Source organism: Ambystoma mexicanum, chromosome 3p, assembly GCF_040938575.1.
Source record: "Ambystoma mexicanum isolate Mex_15411 chromosome 3p, UKY_AmexF1_1, whole genome shotgun sequence".
Lineage (NCBI taxonomy): Eukaryota > Metazoa > Chordata > Amphibia > Caudata > Ambystomatidae > Ambystoma > Ambystoma mexicanum.
This window is the reverse complement of record NC_090925.1, coordinates 128,467,691-128,494,470: the sequence shown is the minus strand read 5'-3', so window position 1 is coordinate 128,494,470 and position 26,780 is coordinate 128,467,691. Positions and strand designations below refer to the sequence as shown.

Genomic DNA, 26,780 nt, shown 5'->3' with positions numbered 1-26,780 from the left:
CAGAGGCTCTGACGAAGCTGGTGAGGTGGTGACCGCTCTTGGACGTGCCCAGGGGGGTAGAGTGCCCAGCCCCACACAGGGTAATGACCGCAGGTAGTTGCCTCCTGTGCTCCCGCCGGCAGCCGGTGTCCCAGCCCCTCGGATATACGCCAGCGTTACGGTTGTGGCTGGATGTCTGTGCTGGGACCCAGACGCCGCGTCGGAGTGTCAGGGCTGGAGGCCCACGCGATGCCTTCACACCAGGTTCTCCTCCAAGCTGGGCAGCCGGATCAGCAGCGGCGAGGTCCACCCTCCTGCATGCAGAGGGAACAAAGGATTGTTAAGGGCTCATGTTGTTGTCGGGGGTGCCCCAGCAATTCCGATCACTGCGGATGGCTTTCTTTAGGGTTTTAGTGGTCGGGAACAGCTTATTCCATAGATGTAGCCGCGGGCTTCATGCAGAGGCCATTAGAGGAGCAGCCTCATCCTTGGCACTCCAGGCCACGCCCCCTGCACCAAGCTTTCTTGAAATCTGTCTATACTAGATGAAAGTGGGAGGCCTGAGTAAAAGTGTCCAACCATCTTATAGTCTCAACTGTGTTTTCAAAATAGTCTTCATGATAACTTCAAGAGAAGACTGTCCTTCTAGTCAGATCATGCATTTGTATGGCCAACTACCAGACCCCGGGCTGAGAGCAGGACTTTCTGGCAGTGCAATGTACTTTAATGAGTCTTGGCAGGTAGGAGCCAACTCAACCTGGCAAAAGAATGGCAGGCCCCACTGACCACGGGGTCAAGGATTTAACACAGGTGGTGCTGGAGGGTCTCGTAGAGCTCCAGTAGTAGTGGTAGTAATAGTAGTAGTAGTAGTAGTAGTAGTAGTAGTGGTAGTAATAGTAGTAGTGGTAGTAATAGTAGTAGTAGTAGTAGTAGAAGAAATGCTTTATTGAGTGCAAACGCATGCCAGTAAACAAATCAGTTTCAAGTCATTGGACAAACAACAAAAACAATCAACAAAGGACTAAACATATAAGACCAGTGAGCCTAGCTGGCAACATTTCATATAATTTCACTGAATCCAATTTCACCTAATGAGAAATCTTCAAAAGCAATTTTCTTCGAATTTGGTTGTGTAAGTGGGTACATGTTAAAACATAGATGGGGGTGGGGTAAGAGGTTAGGATAAGGTAGCGCAGAGGGGGTTCTTTAGGTGAAGTGGATTCGGTGAAATCACATACATCCAGCTGGCAAGGCCTTTCGGTTGCATTTTACACTTTCCATATGAATCCAAGGAAAGGTGACCAGGCTTTCTAGTAGCCACCGTGAACACACACATGCAGGGATGTCATTTCACCAAAATGTGAGGGGTAGCGGAAGTAACATCACATTACCCTTGACCTCTCATGACATCAATGTCATTTGACCCCACTCCCAAGTCACATCATGGGAAGTGATGGCACACGACCCTTTATACCTTGACAAAACAGGACGTGGCATCACATAGCATTGTTCCTCAGTACTCTAAGAAAAATATGGTTACAATATCACTGTAATATGATATACATTTCATACAAGAATGGATCACCATATGTAGCGTTAATATCAGTGTTTATGGGCCCAAATTACCGTGAATGTAATCAGATGTCCAACAAAGCAACCTGGACTATTGTACATCACTCGGGCTAAACTATCAACAGACAAAGCATCTCGAAGAGGCCTAAATCTCAAAGAGCAGACATTCAGTGCCTGCCACGTGTCTTCCCACAGACTGGAAACAGCAACTGACCAACACACATCTAACCAGAAAAACGATGGTCTGGAGGATTGCCCAGAGCTGTGCCAGTGGTTATGAATGATTTAAAACCTTCCAGCCATCACCTTTCTGGTTTGCTTATTTGGTAAGTAACCCACAGTTATATTTGTTAGATGGGAGGTAGAGGGGAATGATGTGTTGCAGGGCACCAGGGCACAGTAATTGCAGTTTTTTTTTATTTTAAAATGTAAACAGCAGCAGACGCAGCTCCACAACATCACCTCTTGAAAAGCAGACAATGAGAAACACTGATGAGATTTGCATTCATGCTGTGCTGTCACTGAGTACTGCAGGATGCTCTTACACATTCCCAGCTAGCTAGGCCTAGCCCCCATACCCTTCCTGTTGCTACAGCACTGGGTATGAGCTGCACAGACAGCCCCCTCTGAACCCAACTATTCAAGCATTCTTCACTAATGGACTGCCAACCTGTTAGTGATGGCGGCTTCATGGGTTTTCCTGCATCCCTGTTATTTCTCCAGCTGACAAGATCTAGATTCCAGTTGAAAAAAGCTGTGGCAACCCCCAAATGATGTCCCTGCACACTTGAATTTGAAATGACTGCAATACATATTCTTCCGTGCAGCCCAGTGATTAAAGCCAGTACAGAGAAGAATAAGCAAGCAAAGAAATAGCAAAGTGAGTCACTTTGAGGGCAAGCTATGGGTGGTAAATACATTTTCTCAGAGTCCATGTATGCCATGTCCCCCTTGCCATAGAAGTTATTTTCTCTGCTGTGACCTTTTTGTGCTGTAACGAGGGACATTCCGGGATAAGAACAAGGAAAGTATGAGGATGACTTTAAAGCATTCTGATTTTTTTATATACAGTTTTGGGAAATCAAATTAAAAAACTCTCCCACTAGTGTGTTGTGGGTAGTATCACATAATGCAGGGGTTGTCCCAAATTACCATGGCCTTTCTTTTCAGCGGGATACAGAACAGGTCATTGGAAGATGGATAACATGTAATGTATCAGACTTGTGGGATGAGATGCTGTTCTAGGTGGTTGCACTGACCAGCTGTCTGTGTGTACTTACATTACGTGCACAGCTTCACCTCTGCGTAGCTCCTTCCTCCATGGTCAATTGCTTCCTTTCTAATGGTTTCCTTCCCTTCTCACTTAATTCCTTTCTTGCATTAGTTTTCAAGTTGCATCACAAGAAGATCCCCGCACCTAAAATTAAATGTGATTCTGACAGTTCAAAAGGTAAAATATCATTATTTGCTAAATAGATTTTCTTGATGTTGTCATAACTGAACAGTGTCCTTAATATCACAGCAGCACTGCTTCATTTGCAAAAATAAGCAGTATAACCCCAAATCTTTCTTGGTAGGATTTCTGCACAGCACACAGCCTGGCAATTGCCCCTAGTTCAGAGGATGACATTATTCTTTTCTTTCATGTGCCTAACCGATACCATTGGAAATATGTATAAATAACTTTGCATGTTGCTGATTTATTTTAGAAATTAAGACATTTAAAAAAAAAAAACAGTTTGACTTGGTCGATTAATCAAACATGAATGTGTTACAGATTAACAATTGCTTGGAAGGACTCTCCCAAAGTGATTTTCAAAATAATTTGGAGATTTAGTAATGACTACAGACCCTCTCTGTTATGTTAATGTTAATGTTAAAGGATATCTGTACCCCCTGGCGCTCTGGCGGCTCTGAAAGAGGGAGAGAGAGCGGGGTGGGTTAGTGGGAATGAGCTGGAAAAGTGCTAGATAGCAGTGATGTGCTGTTGGCAGCCTTAGCCCGGTGGGTCCGTTGGCTGGGCTTGGGGTGTTATACGGTCGATAGTCGTCGTGTGCTGTTGTGCAAGTCTATTTGCGGTTTGTTTTGTTGTTTCAGTGTATTGAAGTTTGTGCAGTTTGCTGCGTTTTAACCTTGTGGTTGTGTTTGGTTAGAGTGTGAGAGGAGTATGCAGAGGGATGACATTGTTAGTGGATTGGTTAGTTGGCATTGCTGTCCTTACAATTGTGTCTAGGTGTGATGCCTACTATCACTCACTATTACGTCGGAATGTGGCGCTTGCTAATTTTCAATATTCTGTCTAGATGTGAGACAGGCTAGTGATCACGATTCCATTCTAGTGTTGCACTTGTCATCATTCACAGTTTCATTTAAATGTTCTAACATTCACGTTTTGTATAGCTGCGGCGAAGGCTAAGGTTAAGAATTCCATCTAAGTGTGGCAAATGCTAACATTCACATTTCTATCTAGATGTGACGCAAGCTAAGGCTAAGAATTTCGTCTAAGTGTGGTACATGCTAACATTCATAATCCTGTCTAGATGTGACGCAAGCTAAGGCTGAGAATTTCGTCTAAGTGTGGCACATGCTAACATTCACGTTTCTATCTAGATGTGACGCAGGCTAAGGCTAAGAATTCCGTCTAAGTGTGGCACATTCTAACATTCATAATCCTGTCTAGATGTGACGCAAGCTAAGGCTGAGAATTTCGTCTAAGTGTGGCACATTCTAACATTCACGTTTCTATCTAGATGTGACGCAGGCTAAGGCTAAGAATTCCGTCTAAGTGTGGCACATGCTAACATTCACGTTTCTATCTAGATGTGACGCAGGCTAAGGCTAAGAATTCCATTTACGTGTGGCACATGCTAACATTCATAATCCTGTCTAGATGTGACGCAAGCTAAGGCTAAGAATTCCGTCTAAGTGTGGCACATGCTAACATTCACATTTGTGTCTAGATGCGACGCAGGCTAAAGTTAAGAATTCCATTTACGTGTGGGACATGCTAACAATTATTACACCTGTCTAAGGTGAAATAGGCTAATCTTGACCGTTATTTATAGGTTAGTTAACATTGACACTCATTAACATTGGCTTTGCGGTCCTACCAATGGGAAGCTGAAAGTCAAGATCTATTTGATGACATCTGGGTTCAAATCCTACACCGCACAAGAACAATGAATTAATTATCGATAATCTCCTGCAGTACAAGTTTGAATAGCAATATTATAAGCCAAATTGAGTTAGGCTCTAACTATCAATGGTACTTTCATAACTGGCATAGTAGCCACCCAAACTGATCAACAAGCATTCACACTAATACAAATCAATCTATTCACCTGGCTGGCGATTTGCGGCAATGTAAAAGCTTCTTAACATAAGAAATACATGATGCTGGTCGAATATGGGGAGGTGGAGGGGGGGGGAATTTGGCAGTTTTGTACATGCATCAGGGTTTGTCCCCCAATATAAACATATTGGGATGAACCCTTGTCCATTGCACAAAATTGCAGGTATTAAAATATCTAGCTTGCAAAAGACATCTGGTTGCTCACAAGCCCCTACGAAAATGGTACTGGAGGTTTGTAGAGATAATCTGTTTAATAACCAAGTAAGTGGTAGCCAAAAAATGGAAGGCACAAATCCCACAGCGGGAGACTTGCGCAGGTAACTAGTCTGCCGTTCTGAAACTGAGCCACTGCAAAAGGAAATTAAACCCCCTCCACACCCTCCTCGGACATCTAGGCACAAGGTCTATTGGACTTGTGTAATGAAGAGGTATGGGCGGCCCCAAACACAGGACAGCAGTGAACCCCTTTGTAGAAAAGTCCAGGTAGTTTTATTTTACAAATGTACAGTTCATCCAGTTTCCAGTTACTCTTAAGTATATACATAAACCATCCCCATTCACTCCACCTCAAGGCCACAAATGACACATTCCCAACACACACACAACACTCTACAACATTGTCCGGAGCGGGCAGTCATTCTCATACATCAACTTTCCACTAGCATACATGGATGACCAGCAAGGCAAGACGACATACCAAATCACATCATCTCCCTTTCTTACAAACACAGCCATATGAAAACAATATGTTGGCCAACATAGGCATATACATTTTTGAATGGCCGAAATATCAACATCAAACGGGCCCTAAAATGAATTGTTTCTCACAGATAATCACCATTAAATGAACTGCCACATTTCAACCAAAATCATCATGTGCCTCAGAATATCTAAATTAACATAGGATGTAGTTTCTCAACGACAATGCAAATGTAGGAGATCATTATGCACAGACAACTAGGAAGTGTACTTATATAATAAGGTGCAATGCTTACATTATTGCATTGTCTAAATAAATGTAAAATGAACCAGAACAAATTCAGCCATTTCTGCTGCTTTCATTTTCTTAAAAGTAAAATGTTGATATTCTGTCTACGCTTTTTCCAACAGAGGAAACTTTGCAAATGTGCACAGCTATAGTGACAGGGTTTTTATTTTTTGTGATTTGTAAAGCACCACATCTAAAGAGGCCTCTTTTAGGCGTTTTTGTTCAAGGAATCCAGCAGAACAGGGAAACGAGTAAGTAAACGTGAACAGAGATTAGCAAAGTCTTGTCACCAATAAGTCTGCACGTCATGTGCAAGGTCATGGAGCACAGCAAATAACCTCTGGAGATTTAAAGGAAGTACGCGATTGAAAAGCAGCTAAGCTGCATCGAAGCCTGTTCATCAAATACCCAAAGCAGGATTCTGGCATCCTCGATTGTATCTTACACTTCACTTTCTACATCATATTTGCAGGATACAAACGAAAGTTTCTTTGTTAGAGATAGAAATACATAGACATTCAAACTTGAGATAGTGTCAAAAACCTGTGCAGTCGACCACAACACGAATGATACAAATGATCATTTATGTAGCACATACCACAAATATTTGCCCTTTGGCACCCATGTAACAGTGACCATTATTATCCTACTCAGTTGGTGCACATTTATCAACCTTGAATGATGAACGCCTGAGACAGTCTTGGCTTGCAAATTATGTTATAGCCTCTGCAGCAGACACACTAACCCACTGAGTTACTTTGAAAACGTACAAGAGTAAAATAAATTTCAAATGAGACGAGGAGGGTTGGGACTGACGGTCACCGAATCATAGCATGAAAACAGATTTGGCTCATTCTTCAATGTTTAATAGAATCAGATCCAACGAGCACTTATTTAGTATCTGACCACACTCCATGTGAACATTTATAATTACAATCCTTGTGAAAAATGTACAATCGAATCTACGAAATCATTCGGGTATGAATGAGATAATTGGACACTCCACTTTCATAAATCACTATATACACCAATACTAGTTTATATATTAAAATATTGTTTGTTTCATCAAAAACCCAGAGTGTGCATGGGACGTGGGTGTTCCACAGACCGTGGACACTGTTTCTCTCTGTTTTGGATAAACGCAACCTAGTGTCAGGGTTGCCACACACTCACCTGCACCTCATCATAACCTTAGAATAAGTGAAACTCATATAACCTACTAGGTGTGCACTTGTATAATTCCTTCCACATGTTGTAAATCCACTCTCTCAGTGTGTGACACTAACATACAGATAGCACCCTACCATCTACATGTCCTTCTCTAAGATCAATACTATTGCCGACAAGCATGCAAACATTATTGCATTCAATAAAGAAGAAGATACCCGTATATTAGGGTTAATTAAGGACATTGAAACCACTACACCGACTGCAACTAATCCAGAATGCATTATTTCTCAACTGGGTAAACTAATACGAAGGGAAATCTCCCAAAAACTCCACGCAACCACTCTAGCGCAATATTACAGCGCACAAAGAATCCCTAGAGGTCTAAGAGTGAACCTTCGACGACTTTATGTAAAGAAGTACCTGACTTCGTAAAAAGGTGGGAACAGATACTAAATAAGTGCTTGTTGGATCTGATTATATTACCCATCGAAGAATTAGCCAAATCTGTCTCGAAATTTGATACTGAGATAAATGAATTCAGTGAACAACTGGGGGCCCTGAAGAGCAGTGAGGAACTAAAAACCATATTGGAGGACATCAATACATAATTGGATCATTATAAAAAAGACATAGAACAATGTAAGGTATGCAGATTCAGAAGACACACTCTAGACTATTCGCAGGACATGGTCTATTCTTGGCAAGAATTTTACCAAAATACCAGACCTGCACGTCCGAACACACCACAACTGAAAGCACCAAGGCAAGATGGGAGTGACATTAGTAGCGAGACCCCTACGAGCGGAGAAGACAACACCACTCCAGGTACTAAGAACCTGGAATCAACAACTACTACAAATGTACCTAACCCCATTTTACATAATTTCCAACCGACTTCTACATCGACCACAGCTCTGATTTCTTTTTTAGACAAAAAAAGACAAGAAGAGGCATCAAGAAACTTAAGATCAAGGAACAAGCAAGGAAACACCTAGTGGTGAATTTGTCCTCTAAGCATCTGTCTAAAAGTCAATTGGAAGTGCTCAATTTAGGATTATCTTTCACCCCAACACAGAACTAAACACACCTAGAGGAAAGAACAAACTTGTTCAGACTCATCAGAAAGATGCGATTTAAGATCTTTTTTTGACATAAAACCACCCTTTGAGAAACCACTGGCCAGTGAATGCCTGGAGATGAAACCCAAAAGCATGTTTGATCCTCAGATAATAACAAAGCATTAAAACTCTTTGAGTCACAGATGCTCAGTGAACTTAAAAAGATCAATTACAGTAAAACAAGTCGGTACAACATCAGAAAACATCAAAGTCAAATCATAAGAGACCTGCCTGATGACCACACTATCACGTGAAAACCGGCAGACAAAGGGAGAGCCATTGTGATTATGGATACCACCTTCTATGACGTCCAATGTCTAACACTCCTCAACAACATAGATACCTATGTCCCTATTGATGGAGACCCAACACAAAGGATCATGACAATAATTGAGACTCCACTAGAGAGGGCGTTGGACAATGGCTGGATCACAGAAAAGACCAAGAGATTTCTACACAAAATCAATCCCATTATTCCTGTGTTCTACGGACTCCCTAAAATCCATAAACAGCTTCAAAACCCACCGCTCAGACCTATAGTAGCGGGTACTGGGAGTATCTTTGATCCTCTGGCAATCTATGTGGACCAAGTCCTACAACCTATAGTACAGAAAACTAACACCCATCTGAGGGACAGAACACATTTCTTGAACACACTGCAAGACATTAGAGATTTCCAGCAAAATGATCTCTTGGCGACATTCGATGTCCAGAGTCTATATACATCTATCCCCCATGAGGGTGGACACGAAGCATTGGAATGGAAGCATTGCATAGCCTCCAAACTTTTCATACTGGAGTTGACTAAGATAATTTTGCTGAACAATTTCTTTAGATTTGGACAATAAATTTACCTACAGGCATCCGGCACCTCCATCAGCAATGGCCTCGGTATATGCTAATCTATTTATGCACCATCTAGAAGCCCAATTTATAACCATCCACCAATATTGGGGCCCAAAACTAGTAACTTGGAAGAGGTACATCAGTAATGTCTTTATAATCTGCAGAGGCGAGATGGAAGAACTGGATAGTTTTCTGGCATACATAAACTCAGTGAATGACTGGAATTAAGTTTACCATGGAGGTAAAGATCTAAAGATATATTACTTGGACGTGGAATTGGAATTGAAGGATGGCAGGATATTTACGAATCTGTTTCACAAACCAACAGATGTTAATAACAGTTTACATAACTTGAGCCAACACCCAAAACACCTAAGGGATAACCTTCCTTACAGCCAATTCCTTCGGGCTAAACGCATAATCTCAGAAGAATCTATGCTGACAATTTAAATGGAAAAGCTGGTTTCAAAATACACAGAGAGAGGGGATATCCGGAGAGTCTAATTAAAGCAGCAAGGGATAGATCCACCCTAACTAGCAGAGAAGTTCTTCTAAAAAACAAAACCAAGAACAAAGAGATTCCCTTTTTATACACATTGAAATACTCTAGCCAAAGTCACCAGAACACACGCCTGATCAAGAAAAATTGGAGACTAATATAATGAGATCCTCAACTGCAAAAACTGTATCTACAACCACCATTAATAGCATATAGGAGGGGCAAATACCTAAGGGATCAACTGGTGAAAGCGGAATTAGTCAGCGAGTGCAAACAAACAACACTACAAACCAAGAAACTAGGCACAATTGCCTGCCTACATTGTAACAATGTAATGAAAGGAAACTATGTCAGGCACCCACGGACAGGAGCAGAAATCAAGCTAAGACACTTTGCTACCGGCGATACAATGTCATTCATCCATGCACTAAGTTGCTCATGTGGAATATTCTATGTGGATCAAACTGCCAGAAAAATAAAGGAACGATGTAAAGAGCACAAAGGTAATATTAGGACAAACAACATTTGTTCACATGTGGCAAGACATTTCACAGAAAAGAGACACACAGTGGCACAATTCAGATTTATGGTTCTAGAGATAGTCCAGAGATCATCAAGAGGGGGGGGGGAACATGCCAAGAGACTTGAGCAAAGAGAACTGGTGGATCGACAAACTGGACAGTTAGAGCCCATACAGGATGAATGAGGAGTTTTAATTGGGCGCTTTCTTATAAGTCAATCCATTAACTATCAACGCCACCGTTATGATGGGGACATACCTCCATGTTGTCCACTCTCCTAAGGGAAACACCTTATAACACGGTGGAAATAGATCGCTAGATTGTCCACTTTCGCTCGGATAACACCTGTATACACTTTCTAGGGCTAGCTGATCTTAATATTCACATGAAACCTGTGGGAGGGATCTCCTCCATACCTGCCTTTAAAAAGTGAAAGATCCATACAGTATGTAAATTCCTAGTCTCCTACTGAGACAGATATTTAAATCCATTAGTAAAGAACCAACACTCCATACAGTGTGTCAATTTCTAGTTTCCATTTGTGATGGGGACAGAAGTATGACAATCGTTTAATATGCACGAATTACATCTAAGGATCTAATGAACATCAGTACTATATATTCTATCAACATAAGAATGTTGGCCAGTTAAGTAACCGCTATTCTATATGCACTAGACCTTAAATAACAAGGAAGGTTATGTACACCGATGCCACATATACACTTATTGTGCATAATAGAATTTCTACTACTTAAACTAGAGACTGTGAGCGTGGGTGCCCTCTGGACGCTCGTTCATATCCTTTATTTGGATAGGTATCTAAAATATTCTCCTTTTTTGAGTGAGGTCACACGTTGTTATCACACGCTGCCGTCGCACGTTGACGTCATTTGTTTACATGTGACATCACCGCGCGGACATGCTGATTTGTTCCTGACCCATTTTATTTTTTAAACACTTGGTGTGCAGCAGCCCGAATTCAGCGAGCTTGAGACTGCTACGGCCCGCCAGCTAATCCTATACTAGACAAGGAGGTTTCTTATTTAGAGGTAAGTGTGCTTTCAGACTGCTTTTAGACTGCCACGTAGATGGAACACAGAAACATTTTGTGGAACGCCTGGATAACGCTCCATTGAAACTATCTAAATTATTTTAGAAACATAGGAAAGGATTTCACAATCGCCGGGCAACCATTATCCAGTGACTGAATTGCGGTCTCAGTGAGGCTACTGCCTGCGAACCACAACGCTGCTTTAGAAACACCACCTGACATCAGGTGGGAAATATGCACTTAAAATCGTATAGTAACTAGAATTGCTGTATCTTTTGAGCTATTGTGGGAACACTTTTTTACCCAATACTTAACTTTCATTTTTAGGACCAGATTTGTTGGGAGTGAGGATACTTCCCCTTGCCCCCTGAGAAAATTCATGAACCAATTCACATTTCCTACACAGGGGCATCCAGGCGGCACCTATGAGAGGTAGGAAACCATAGAACTAGGGAATATTTAATGTAGAGAGCCAACAATAAGAGGAGTGTAGCTAGCTAGCACTTTGTTTGCTGTCTTCTCTCCCCTTGTTATGCAGATTTTACAGAATTAATTACGAAAAGATTTATGAAATATGAAAACTAGATGAAATATTGCTCCTGATGAAGGGATCCAAATCCTGAAACGCGTACAGCTCATTGTTATTTAATAATGTATTATATTGATATATGTGAAATATTGTTTGTTTCATCAAAAACCCAGAGTGTGTATGGGACGTGAGTGTTCCACAGACCGTGGACACCATTTCTCTCTGATTTGCCCCCCCCCTTTTGCAATGGCGCAGACGGGCTAAAAAAAGGTGGTGTGGAATGTTGCCCAGAGCAATGCCAGTGGTACAGATTCATTCAAAACCTTGATATGATAGTTTATTAATATAGCGCCTATACTCAATGTGCTTCAAAGCGCTTCAAGGCAAGGGAGGGAACAAGGTAAAATACAATGACATTCTTACAGGCCATGAACAGTAAAGATGTGAAATTAACTATCGTACTCGGCCTGACGACATTTCAGATAGTGCAAGAGCTAAGACATAGATAAGGAAGGGATGGAGAGAGTGAGAAGGAAATGGAAACAGACAGGCGACTACCGTACTAGGCCTGACGACATTTCTGGTAGAGCCGGAGAAAAACAAAAGGTGAGGGACAGGGGTGCAGAAAGGGAGGGGAAGAACAAAACAAGCGACTTTTGTACTAGGCCTGACGACATTTCAGACAGTGCTGTAGGGGGGAACAACTAAGGGGAGGGGGGAGAAGACAGGTGAGGTTGATATCATACTAGGTCCAGGGACAATTCTGATAGAGTAAGTGCATAGAAGAAAGTAAGGGGAGGAGGGGAGGAGATAGGAAAAGGGAGAAAGGGAGAGGAGGAGAGAACAGAGATTAAGCAGTCAAAAAGAGTGGAGAAGCAAGAGGGGAGAGCAAATACAATTTCAGGAGTCAGTAGTAACACATAATGTTGCAAGCCAGGATACAGGATGAAGAAGGGAACAGCATGATTCAGGGCCACCATGAGTACAAGATGGAAAGGAAGTCCAGCATGTGAGGTGAGAAAGGGTGACACACACCGTGAATCAATGAAGTCCATAAAAGTCAAATCCAGCACTGGCCACAAGACAGTGAAACCAGAATATATCAGGACAGACTCCTCCAGAAGTAGGCTGGAGTGGGGGGGGTGGGGGCAGGGTAGAAGAATCAAGCAAAACAGGCAATACCTGTGTGCAAGAAGGGGGGGCACAAGAGAACATCACAGGGGGACCAGTGGGGGTGGGGATGGCCTGTGGGGACAGAGGGAGTAAACACATGTTGGTGCATGCTTACCTGCTGTCTGAGCAGGGGTTTGGGCACTGGGTCCTCCTGGTCCGAACAGGTCCAAACATGAATTTCCCTTTTATTTGTCTGCCCTCTGCTTCGGACGCCCGGGTGAGAGATGCCCTTGATCTAAGAGTTAAGAGCAGGAAGGAAGAGGCAGGGCTAAGAAGGTGGGTGGTGCTTTGGCCCTGTGACCTAGATCCACTCGCACCTGCTCCCCATCTGCAAAGGAAAAGAGGCTGGAGGGCTCCTTAAGTAGGGAAAAAGAGCGGCAACCAGGAAGGCACCAGGTGGGCGGGGCTTCCACCCATCACTTTTGTGGTTATAGTTTGTCTAACTGTGTGAGAGAGGGTATGCCCAGACGTGGGACCCTTGCTTGCTGCGCCATAAGGAACCCAGCTGCACCTCACTGAGGAGGACCAACAAGGCCGAAACATGTCTGGGGTTGCTGGGGTTTCTGTGCAGAGGGGTCCTGGCCTAGCTGTTCATGCTGGGCTGCTACCATTGGTGGCAGTACCTGACTGATTTGCATATGGCTGGACCACTTTTGCAATGGTGCAGACAGGCTGAAAAACAGTGGTGTGAAAGGTTGAACAGAGCAATGCCAGTGGTTCAGATTCATTCAAAACCTTCCACCCATCACTTTTTTGGTTATAGCAGCAAAGCAGAAAACATTCCAATGATGTGAAGTGCAGGTTATTACAATTTGATATCATTGACACGCCGAACTTCGTGATAATCCTAGGAATGCCACGGCTCTGAAACGTAATCCCCAAATTGACTGGAATAAAGAGGTTATTTCCTTTTCCTCCTGTCTAATTTATAAACAGAACATTAATTTAGAAAAATAATTCATGAATAGGGCCAACCAATAAGTGATAATACAACATTACTACTAATACCATAGGGCCAATTTAAGCATGTATTCTGTGAAAAGACAGCAGCAATGTTAGTAGTGCACGACACATATGACTATCAAGTCGAGCTGCTTTCTCATGAACCTATCCTGCATGGCAGAATTCATGCCATTCATTCATTCTTCAAGATGATGGACGCATAATTGATTACCAAAAGTAAATGCAATTGCAATTCAGAATAAATACCCTCTTACCGTTATTATAGTATTGTTAGATAGGTTGCTATCACAGATGACCTAAAGTACACGCCAGCTCCCAGAGATGGTTCATGGGTCTTTTGTTGAAATCGTTGGCATGGAGGTAAAATGGTCGTCCCTGGCTAGCTCCTGCTAGGAAGCAGTTACCATCCTAACCCAGGCATCCCTACTTCCCTGTTTTGTAGACAGTGCTTATTTATTCCTACTATATAAATCCTACCTGGCTGGTTGTGAGGACCTAAAGGCTATCGCCGTGTCTATCTAAACTCCTTAAGGTAATTTCTAGACTAGACCTACTCTAACGTTCAGGTTAGTTCTAAGCACTTTGTAGGGATGTCGTTTGCAAATACTGAAACCCCACTTGGACATTCTCTCTCAGGCCATGTGTTCCGCTCCAGGGCTTGCAAAATCTACTAGACCACTTGCATTGGCGAGCATATTTTGTGAAGGGTGTGTACCATTTGCATGGTTCTCGACCTTGTTGGCGAGTATTAGATGTTTGAAAACCTTTATTGGACATTTACTGCAAACAAACTTTGTTTAAAGTAAATGGCACATATAATATTCACTGGGCATGGCTGGCCTTTGGTTGGCAGAATTGGCAGAATTGCACCAGATATGAAGTGTGCTTATGTTGACATGCTCCACTTTACAGAAAGCACTGGTCAATATTTTGTCACCCATCACCATGGGCCAAGTGCATTTCTCTTTTTGTAATTGTAATTGGTTATTTATAACACGCTTAATACCCAGAGGTTTCTAAGTGCATACCCGGGGATCGAACCTGTGTTGCTCTAAATCGTCTTGTTTCCAAGGCGAGCACATTGCCCCTGAGCTATCCTCCCGAGGTTAGGTTGAGTATGTTAACCAAGGAATTTGCCCTGCCGGTCTAGTGGGATTTTTAAGAATGTGCAAGGCCTGCCCTCCTTATGCATCTCTACTCTCCTTCTCTTCTGGCTACTCTTCCCTCCAACACCTCCCAATCCCTCTCCCACCTCATTCTACGTCTTCCTTCTCTCAAAAAATATTGTTGAGCCCCATCCCATTCTTCCGTGCAGGGCTGCAATGCTCCAACAATGGCGGCCCGAATTAGCAAATGTCCCAGTGCATGGTGGTGGGCCGCTTTGTGGCAATGCCAGGGTAAGTGTTGTGGAATTGGTGGTAGCAGGCTGCTCTGTGGCACAGTAATATGAGTCTCTTTGTGTGGGCTCTGTCGCTGCCGTCTGAGTGTTGCGTGTGCTGCAGATGCTTGGCAGTGTGCTGCATTCCCTGCGGCTGCGTGGATCCTCTCTCTCAGGGATTGCTGTTTCTCATTCCTCTCGCAGCATGGGGAGCCCCGCTGAGTGGAGTACTGGTTCCGGAGGCTCTATTTTGCGGGTTTTCTGCTCGCATTTCCTCCTTGGGTTAGTGCTCAGGCCACTCCTCTTGGCTCCCCTTTTCCCATGTTTCGTGCCAGGCAACGCCTCCTACTCGTTTTCAATGTCACACATGGCTTCAAGATTTCCAATATTTGATTAGGTAGTTTAGAGAATTTATCTTTAGGATTTGCAACTTGGATGACCGTGGACTGTAGGAAGACTAGAATAAAGGGAGTCCCTGGTCTACTCCTCAAACACCCATGGGCTCCTTCCTACATAGCCCTAATCCCCAGTTGGTCATAAGACAAGACTAGTGAAAGGTAACTCCTACTGTCTTTATAGCCTGCAATTCAAATGAGGGCCTAAAGGCTGTAGCCTTTTCTATCTGAATGCCTTACACAATGATGTTCAAGTTGTGCACCTGCCTCTCTATCTCTTTCTCTCTCTCCTCTTCCTAATCTTTCCCACCTCTCTCTCTCTCTCTCTCTCTCTGTCCTATTCTTCCACCTATTCATGTGTCCCCTTTGCATCCTATTCTCTCCCTTCTCCCCCATCTCTATATCTCCTAGTTTCTCTCCCTGTTACTCCCTTCGATATCACATTCTCGCACTCTGTCTCGCCCTCTGGTCCTTTTCACTCAACTCTGTACTCTCTCTCCCTTTTTGCTTTTGTGTTCCTCAGATCTTTACCACTCTGCTTCTTGCTTTTTCTTCCTCCTACTTCTCCCTCCTATTCTCCAAACCCCCCAACGCCTGTCTGTTCTGTCTTTCACCCACAATTCCACTGTTTTCACTGCCCCTCTCTCTCTCTCTGGACAAGTCTCCCTCTCTAATCACCTTCTACTCGGACTCTCTCCCCCAACCTCTCTCTCTATTATCCCTTGTTATGGCACTCACTCTCACAGCAACTACTCCTCTCTCTCACAGTTGGTACCACTCTCACACACAATACTTCAGCTTCACTCTTTTCTACAATCTCCAACAAGTCTGCAGCACTCTGTTCCAACTTACGACCTCGCCCTTGTCTCTCAGTCCACCATCTCTAATTGTCACCTCACCCGAACACCCTTAAAGTATTCTTTTATAACTGGACATCCCTCCTTGACCACTTCCTCCCCCTTCCAATTGGTCCCTGCTAGCACTTGTTCACTTGGTCCAATCTCTTTCTTCATATCCAACATGGGTCGGTCCCAGTGGTCCAAACCTTCAAAAACCTTCTTCACCCCATCCCTTTTCTGGTCAAAGGCAATTGTAGGGCCTACACGGTCCGATGCTGTTGTTGTTGGCTATGCGCTTTGTTTTCCTGCAGTCGCAGGAAATAAGTGCCATTCCCAGTAGCCTACATGTGGTAAAAGGATTGAGAATTTCGTTTGGCATCTGTACCACTGCTGGCGGTCTTCCTTGTGGATTAACTGCATTCTGAGGCCAGTGGCTCTGCAAGAAAATACTCTTGCCAAATACGAGGCTGGAAGGCATGGTGCGATCGACAGTGGTACTAAAATGACAGGTATGCCAGGGATGTTCACTGGGGTTCTGGGACTGCCCTTCCTCCACCCCAACTCCCTCACCCCACTTCTGAGGTAGGATTGGCTGTGCTGTGGCATATGCCCTTGTAGGTGGCCTACTCCAGGTTGGGAGCGGTCCCCAGTCCCCATTGACAGGGTCAAGCCCCTGACCCTGTCACATCAACAACAATCAACAAACAACAAACATGGTTAAAACAATCTATTTAAAAGCACATTTGCTTCTTTATTTTTCTTGTATGAAAAGAAAACCTGTAAAACCTGTAAAGTGCTACTTCATACTGGTTATTGGTGTCAGATGTTTGGCTCATGGTGATATTGCTCTGGCCCACTGGCTGGTCATTGGCACTAGGCCAGAAGGGGACCACTACATCCACCCACCACCAGAGACTAGCTGGAATGGTTGTGCAAACCTTTTAGGTCAACCTGCAATAAAGGAATGTTGACAGGAGATGAGCTATAACCCTGGGTTCATAGGGAAGGGGAGGGCACCACACTGTTAGCTCATAAAAGGCCTCTTTGCAAGAACCACACTGCACATCAAGTTCTGGTCACAAATCCTTCAAGAAGGATGCCTATTAATCTTAGTAATAATACATAAGCAAAGAATGTCTGTATATGAGCATTTCATACATAAGCCTGTGCTAAGCATTTTCATTGGGCTAATATCCCTAGTCCACCAGAGTGTACACCCCAATCATGTTATTTATATTGCTCCAAGCCAACCAATATGTTGTATTTATTCCCTGGTCTGATTAGTTTACAGCCAACTGCAGATTCCCAAACTTGTGTTCCACAATGCTACCTCAAAGAGAGGAACAGGTAGGTCAATGTCAGTCGGCCTGTCTTAGTTCATGCTTAAACAATTAGTTGACTCCAGGACTATGGGCAGCTGCAGACTGGCTGGGCGGCGAGCGCTCTTCTCCCTTTCCGTTTAGCCTATCCTATCAGAGTAAATGGACTTGGGCCAGCTGGCAGTAGAGTGGCAGGACCCAGCCCATGGGAGCCAGGGAAGAGAGGCTGGGCCTTGGTTGCAGACAGTGGCCTTAGGGCAGGCCCAACCTCATGGCCGCACAGCCATGTGGTAGAGAAGGACTGTCCCGGGCCATCTGGTCCTTCGGCTGGGACCAACTAGCCATCTGACCACGGCGGTCAGATCAGATAGCCTGAGTCGCGGCTGACCTGGCTGTCTCCTTCATTTGTCTGTGGCCGGGCTCCATAATAGTCGGTGGTAAGTGTCTCCCTGTGGGACAGACGTGTGTTGCGGGAGTTGGACTTGCTCCTCCATGCTCGGACTGGGGCTCCAGAGCAGGAGGGGACCAATGGGCCGGGCCACAAGGGCGGGGCTAAGCAAGCCCGGCAGCAGACAGAAGGTCCCAGGTGGGACCCAGGGTCCAGTAGGTGTCCCAGAGAAGTGCTACAGAGGCTGGGCCAGGTGGTTGGGGGCCCCAGGCCCCTCCAGAGGGCATAACTCAAAGATATCCCAGCCATTGTGCACCAGCCTCCGATGCCAGGCGCTGGCCACCTAACTCTGTGGTGGTCCTCGCGGGGCCCCAGCCCGCTCTGCAGGGCAAAGCTCTAAGGCGTTGAGGGCAGGGTCCCGGAAGGCCAGGGGTGCCACCCTGCCCTTGGTTGCCACTGGGTGGACCATAGCTGTCAAGTTTCCTTGTTCCAGGACACCTCAAGGCAGTCCTATATATTTTCTTTCATGCGCTGCATGGCTATCCGAACGGACAAGGTGATTTTACAAACCCTGACAAAGATGGCAGTCAAGTGAGGCCTTTGTTGCAGTTGGTGCATGCCGCTCAGGGGAGCACATGGTATGGTGACATTATGCGTGAGGATGTCTTCATTGTGTTCTGAGATTTGACCTGTGTTGGGAGGAGGTGAGCAGGTCCAGCAGCAATGGTGCAGAGGGAGAAATCATGTAGATGGCAGTCAGGTGAGGCCTTTGTTGCAGTTGGTGCATGCCACTCAGGGGAGCACATGGTTTGGTGACATTGTGCCTGGGGATGTCTTCCCTCTGTTTATGATTTTTTGCCTGTAACAAGGATACTGTTATTTCCACTTGCTATGACTGTGTTAGGTGGTTTGTGCACTTGATGTGATGGATGTGGATGGGGGGCACTATAGCTTTCTTGTTATAGGACATACACAGTTTGCCTCTCACAGATGCAAATTCTCAGAGTGATGTTACTGGCACGCTGGATTTGCCCTATTGCATCATTGAAGGGCATCAGGGTTGTGGCTTCACTGTGTGTGCTTCACGGGGGCTGCAGTTATGGTGAAGTATCTTTGTACAACCTGATTGAGTATGTCCAGTCCCTATGCCCTTTGCCCTACTAAGGGAATGGGTGGTGCCTGTGGGTGAGGGTGGTGTCCCTCCTGGAGCTCTACTGTCATGCCACGACATGTGGCAATATTGTGCAGGACATAACATGCCAAGATGGCCTTGCATACTACAGGGGCTGCATATAGCAATACACCACCTGAGTGGTGAGACAAATTGCAGGATTCTGTCACTTCTCCCCAGGAGGGAGCCTTTCCCTGTGAGGCTAGGTAGGTGAGCCCGCTACACTATACCCTCCCTAGGTGTAGAGGCAAGCGGGACCTCACCAGGAGAGACTTCCCCTTGGTGACAAGGACTCCCCTTCCGATTAGGAACTCCCTGCCCATTCACTCAACCATATGAATCACTATACATTTGCTACTGTCATATCCCACCCGAAAGGAAGTACCTTTCTGGTACTGCTATAAAGAATACCAATGGAACAATAATGAATACCAGTCAAACACAAAAGACGGACTATAACATTTCCCAGATCAAGACCCAGTGCAGCGTCATATGAAATGGAGGAGGAGACACCAGGGAGAGAGAAACCCTGGAAGTTCAAAGCTGTTGTTGCAGTGAAGCAAGAGAGGAGGAGGAGGCATGGCTTCCTACGTGGTGAGGAAGCTTGTCTACAGTGGTGCCCGAGTTGCACCAAGAAAAAGCAGAGCTCTGGAGAGCTGAGCGAGCAAGTACTGGTCTCTCAAGAGAGTCATCCAGACCTGGGGAATAAGGACAGAATATGGGGAAGCGGTTCCCAAACAGTGAAAACACGTACGAGGCGACACTGCAGAAAGTGTCAAAGAAAGAAGAAGCAGGGGAGTTGCTGTCCTGATCAATGGAGAAGAATCCAAGAGACGAACTACCGACCCAGTGACTCAATCCCAAAACCACAAAGGTAACAGGAATCCTGGGACACCCCGTGAGGGTAACCAGTATAACGAATGCTATACTCATACTCTTCATAGGATTACTAAGGAGAGTGTGAATCCTCACTGGGCCCATCATACTCGTCCCAGTGACACTCAAAGTAATAAGAAGAGTGAGAATCCTCAGTGGGCCCACCATTCTCATCCCAGTGAAAAGCAAAGTAATAAGGAGATAGAGAGAATCATCACTGGGTTCCCCCGACTCGTCCCAGTGAACAGCAAAGTGATGACAGAAGTGAGAACTCTGATGGGAACAAGATTTCATGCCTTATTCAAGATACAAGTTGGATGTCATATAAAGAGAGACTTTTAAGTTTAATCCATTTAAAGAGGAGCCTGAAAGACCAAGAGAAGCAAGATCAAGGCAAGTGGACAATTCCCCTAAGTGAATTAAACTGATACAAGTGATAACCAAGAACTATTTAAAGATTAAATATTGAACTTGCTGAGGAAGCGGCCCCAGGAGAAGGGAGTCATTCTCCAGCATTGGATCTTTTATGCATTCACATGCCCATGAATATTGGCCATCATCAGGCTGGGAGTCCTCGGTAATATTAAACCAGTTTAGCTTTAATATTAAAATGTAAATAAATGTAAACTTTAATATTTAAGCTTAAAGCTGCTTGTCACTTATATAGCCTATTGCTGTCACTTTGGGTCATAATGTCCCAGCCAACGACATTAGTCCTCGTTAGCTCCACCCCTGGGCGCCATCTTCAGATTTTTACGGCATGTTTACGTGTTAGGAGTCCTAGTTTCACTCCTCATACTATCGACTTTTGTCCTATTTTTCAGCTATTTTTCCATTGTTTTCTTCATCATTGGTTACTTTTGTGACTACTGGTAGCGAGGATCCGTTGCTGATGAAGATCTTATACATCGACAGATCTTCTCGCAATGTGTGAGGCCTTTTTCTCTATTTGAGGCCTTCTGCACGTGGCCATGGCGGACACAGCAAGAAAACGCCTGTTTAGGCTCTACTCCAAGTGTCGCCTTAAAAACATTTTTGTGGACGCCCGGCATGATAAATGCCAGTATTACCCTGGTGCCTGTGGTCACTGAGACACCACCTGTCCAAATGCTACAGGAAGGTAGTAAGTTCGAAGAATAGCCTCTGTAGGCTATATTTACGATTCAGGAGGATGTGGAATGGGAAACTGACCCTATTCTACCAGCACCTCATCAACCAGTGCAACCACTGCTTCCACTCACTGCTGTGCCACCACTTGTTCAACCCACTGCTGTGCTTACGGTTCCCTTGGGAGCACCATCGGCACCCAGAGATTTGTCTCTGGACATCTTGTCCACTTTGCAGACTGTGGTCCTGGAATTGCAGTAGTGGCTACCTCCTCCGGCCCGAAAAAAGGTGCCCCTAGTAGGAGCCCTCCAGCGTTGCCCTCACATGAGAATGTAATCCCGCAGCCTTGGCCTCCTTGACAAATGCCTCAGTTGTCCTCAGTCCCTGTGGCTGCCCTCATGAGCCGGTCCAGACACCGACACGTCCACAGATATGCATACGACTGATGAGTATGAGGACCTTGTGCCAGTGGATGGAGAAACCCCTGATCTTCCTTCCCGGGATCCACCACCAGACGAAATATGTTCCTTTCAAGCACTGTTAACGCATGCAGTAAAGCTTTTCGACCTAGTTCCTGAGGAACAGCGGAAATAGGGTTTTGTGTTTCAGAGGTGTGAATCCTCCAGAAAATCAGTCATGTCCATCCCTATGCTTTAAGACGTCTGGGAGGATGTTTTGTTGGTCATGAAAAATTCAGCCTCAGCTCCTCCAAAAAAGGACTGCTTAGAGAAGAAATATAAGGTTCCAGAGACAGCACCCAAGTGTCTTCGCACTCAGCCATCCCCTGACTCTGTGATTTCAGCTACAGCACAGAAGAGGTCAGCCAACCCTTCTGCTCCATCCAGGAAGGAAAACAACTCGATGCTTTTGGAAAGCAGGTGATTACCACAGCCGCCACCACCATCAAAGCAGTCAATTCCTTAGCCTTTACTTACAAATACGACTGAGAATTGTGGTATAAAATGGGCCCCATCCTGGATTTCCTGCCAGACAATAAAAGGGATTAATCCCTTGTCTTACTACACAAAGGGGTGGCTGCTTCGGACCATGTCATCACCGTAGCCTAGTGTTAGGTAGGAATTGGTGCAGTCACACTATGTGAGACTACACAAGACCTATCTGCTTGGTATTAGGTAACCCACCTTTTGGTATAGGTCTGTACTGCACAAGTTGGTAGTGTGACTGAGCAGCCAGGCCTATCTCAAGAGCGGTACATGTGAGCTGTAGAGCTGTACAAATGAAATCAGTCAATACAAGTAGCCAAGTAACACTTATACTCAAGTTTCAGTTATAAATAATTATTTATTTATTTAACATCAGTTTTAAATAAGCATTCTTTAAAAAGGCATTTGATTGTAACAATTCAAGTAAACTTTGAAATTACTTTTCGGAATTAGTCAAACTGGTGGATAATCTTTGTATATGCTTCATACACTTCTGCTACACCCTGAGGTGACTTCAATCATAAGGATAGTATTTGCATTCATGTATCACAGCAATACTTTTGTAAATTCTGAGTTGCAGAAAGGAACGGTCAAGGGAAGTAAAAAGGTTAGAACAGTTTCTCAAAACATGTGAGGACAACTGAATCCTCCAATGAAGTCAAGCTTAGCCTGTCCAGCAGTAACAGTATACAACAAGCTCCAACCTATGAGGGACAAGCAATATCAAAGTCACTGGATTTAGAAGAGTGTCTTTAGAGAGCCAGGATAGCCAAAGTCATTTGCACAAAGTCTATGATTCTGGTGCACTTCTTGGATTAAAACGTTTTTCAGGCGATCGGCCACCAGGGGGCGCACGGATGGACGCGATCTCCGTGTAGGCTCCGCGCAAGGGTCCTGAAAAGTGAGTTGAGCCCCCACCACGAGACCCCCGCCGGCCGCAACATCGATGGAACCTAGCATCGGAAGTGTCCAGGCGTCATCCGGAGCAAACCCGACGAAAATCGGAGCCCGCTTCGCAGAGAAATCCTCTCCTGCGACCTACGCCGAGTGAGCGCAGACGGGGCCTACGAGCTGCCATCGCACGCTGTGCCGAGATACGCGCGGCTTCGTGGAGCGCGTTATAACGTGCACTCTCGTTCTTCGAACGCTATACGGTATGTGCACACATGGCCCCATAAACCATACCTCTCGGTGGCGCGGTCTCCAAGGACGAACTCCCACTCGCGAGGCTCGGAAGTGAGCGGCCCAGTCCCCGGCCCCCGCGTATGATCTCCCCCAGACTACACAGCAATTCTGGCATTCCACACGCGCCCAGAGCGGGCCCATCCACGGACCACGGCGCAGGTGCCGCATCGGACCCGGATAGCGCGAATCAAGGCCCGGCGTCTACCGCTGACATTGGCACCCAGGTGGCGGTGGAAGGTAGCGATTGGGATCCACCACGACGCCTCGTTGTCTTTCTGCCCGCTCGGCCCGGATAGCTTTCCCTCGAGCGAGCCCATGTGGGAGAGAGGCGCCTGAACTTGGTTGGGACAGCTGCATCCTCGCCCCAGGACACCGGGACTGCGCACGTTCCGCAACGCGGAGCCCCTCATCTCGAATCTCTCCCAGGCCATTGTGGGCTGAGGGTTGGACCCCTGGTTCGCAGGGCGTGTGCCCTCCTCGCCCTCCACTTCGACCTTAAGGCCTATCGCCTCTACACCCTGCCTGGCCCGGACCCTGAGCACGAGGAATTCCTGAGGAGGCCGCGAGCACTCATTGGAAGGGGTTCATACGCGGGGGTTGCCATCCTCGACCTCTCTTCTGCTCCCCAGTATTGGGCATCCCAGGGAACCACCATGAAGCCCTAATTCCAGTGCTTTGGAGCGTATTAAAGGTTTTCCTAGCTGTTGGATCCCCTTACAACATCTTGCCCTGGTCATGTCTCTCCAGTGCTGACGGCAAGGGTGACACGAGAACACACAACCTTTGGACACTCACGCGGACTTCGAACAGGGCTCAGTCCACCGCGTCATTGGGATCCCCTTCCGCATGGACCCTAAGGGCAAACTCGCAAAGTATAAGTTCGCCCCACCTCAGGAAGACCCGAAGTCCCGCATCGAGCAAGCGATGTTGTCCCAAGGTTCAGACGCCGCTGCAACCAAAGGGGATGTCGCTGATTTACTTACGGAGATGAGGAGCATGAGGGCAGATATAGGAGGTAGGATTGACAAAATCACTCAAAGGATGAACAAAATAGAGGACAGAGTGGAACAGGTCGAGCACAACCAAACCTCCTTAAATACGCTGGAAGCCCAGATGGATTACCGCATTGCGGAAATTGAACATAGAGAAGAGGAAATACAATTAAAGGTGGACGATCTTGAAAACAGAGAACGCCGTAACAATATACGCGTCCACGGCATCCCCGAAAAGGAAGGCGAAACTGATACGGATCTGAAACAGACTCTCCATAACATCCTAAAGCTTCTCTTCCAGGACGATCTGATAGATGAGCCAAAAATCGACCGCATCCACAGAGCGGGTGGCAGAGCAGGGGGCCCGCGCTCAGTCCTAGCCAGATTTCATAACTATGCGGACAGAGCACGGATCTTGGAAAAAGCCAGACATGCCCCGTTACTATCCATGGGTGATGCGACCGTCTCTCTTTATCAGGACTCATCATCACTGACGCTTGCTATGAGGAGGAAATGCTCACCGATTACGAAGATGCTGAAGGATACAGGAACCAGATACCGGTGGGGCTACCCGTTCTCACTCACCTTTGAATGGCAGGGCTCAACAATAAAGCTGGCTTCGGAAAAGGAAATTGCAGATTGTACAGTTGATCTTTTGGGCGACCAGGCAGAGGGCCCCTCCCATGGGGAGAAAAAGGAGGAAGGTGAATGGCATACTAAGGGTCCCCGCCGTAGGCGGATCCAGGGATCCAGGAAGTTTCGAAGAATGAATAACTCACAGGACATGGTACACTAGCCTGGACACCAGACGGGCATGCTGAAATGCTTGAGGCAATGGACCCTTATATTGAGTGTTAATGCTTGATCGGGCCACCTGGGCATAGCCCGGAGTGGCACGAAGCCAGGCGGATATGTCGGCCGGGATGATGCCTGCACGACACACCATTGTTGCTCCTGACTCCCGCGACACATCCCCAGTTTATAATATGTTACTCCTCTTGTATGCATGGTGCACTTGGTCACGCAGGCACGAGGCGCCCAGAGAAGGATATGAGGTAATATCCATGCTGTGATGACGCCTTTGTGGGGGTCGATATTAAGATTTTGATTTTTGAAATGTTGATGTTGGTATAAGAGCTGTTGGTTGGGGGCTCACTGTTATATATGCCTATATTACGATAGGACCGCTTGTTTCTGCGGTCCCCATTGGTGGTCCGGGGTCGACCGGGTGATGTTAACCCGGACGGGTCGGGCGCCGAACAGAGATGGGATAGGGGGGGAGGGGAGGGAGGGGTGGCAGGGGAACACATATTTTGTCACAGTTCAGACCGGAGGAGCGGGAAAACAAAATATGGGTATATAAAGGGGCTTTGTAGGTACTGGACGGGTCAGTTTTTGGCCCCTACCGGAAGAATCGAGACCCAATGCAAAGAAAACGAACCACATACTCTAACAAGAAACACGATAAGGGCCTTGAAGCAAACGTACTGGACTCGCACACACTTGTCCACTACTTAAGATGGCTCCCACGCTCTATACAGACACGATACGTATTTGCACACTTAATGTCAAAGGTTTGAACTCCCCCACAAAAAGATCCATGCTGGCTAGAGAATTCAGGAAATCGAAAATAGATATTATTTTTCTTCAGGAAACGCGATATCGAAAGGGCGAGGAGAGAGGGATCCCGTCGCGGGAAGTTGGGCCCACCTTTTGGAGCTCTGGTGTTTTAAAGAAAGCTGGAGTGGGGATTCTGATACGCAAAAGCCTCCGGATTTCAATTCTGGAGACATGGACAGATAGGGAAGGGAGAGCCCTCATAGTCACCGGAAACATACGAGGCACAATAGTCACCCTTGCTACGCTTTATGCACCTAATCAGGGGCAAAACAGATTTCTTCATAAAATCACTGAGAAAGTCTTTGGGATGGCTAGGGGACACAGGGTTCTTGGTGGGGACTTCAATACATGGATGGACAGCTCAATGGACAGACAAACTAGAGCCGATGCAGCAGACCCGCCCGGTACCAGAAATGAGGCAGACATCAAAATAACCCTTGATCTCTTTGGCCTCACTGATTGCTGGCGCCATTTGCACCCGATGGAAATAGGCTTCACTTTTCACTCTCTCCCCCATGACACACTCACGCGCATCGATTACATCTTCCTCTCAGAACAGCTCTTGCACACGTTGCAGGCGGCCACTATACACCCCTCTGCATGGACGGATCACGATATGGTGATGGTGGATATATCTTGGAATGATCTGGACCCCCGTAACACCAAATGGAGCTGTAACGACTCCTTATGGGCTGATTCGGTCTTCAGGGAAACTCTCGAAACCGAGATCAAGCAATTCTTTATTACCAATGACACTGGGGAAGTTGGGAAGACAAACGTGTGGGAGGCTGCTAAGGCAACCCTG

At 45.8% G+C, this 26,780-nt stretch overlaps 1 protein-coding gene across 1 annotated transcript in view; it reads left to right on the top strand.

Annotated features, from left to right (window-relative positions):
• Window positions 1-26,780, top strand: part of LOC138579819 (killer cell lectin-like receptor subfamily B member 1C) — a 283,572-nt gene that overhangs the window by 179,290 nt on the left and 77,502 nt on the right. The window contains exon 3 of the mRNA XM_069650048.1: window positions 2,936-3,001. Within this exon, the coding sequence (XP_069506149.1) occupies window positions 2,936-3,001 (66 nt within the window). The remainder of the gene's footprint in view (window positions 1-2,935; window positions 3,002-26,780) is intronic.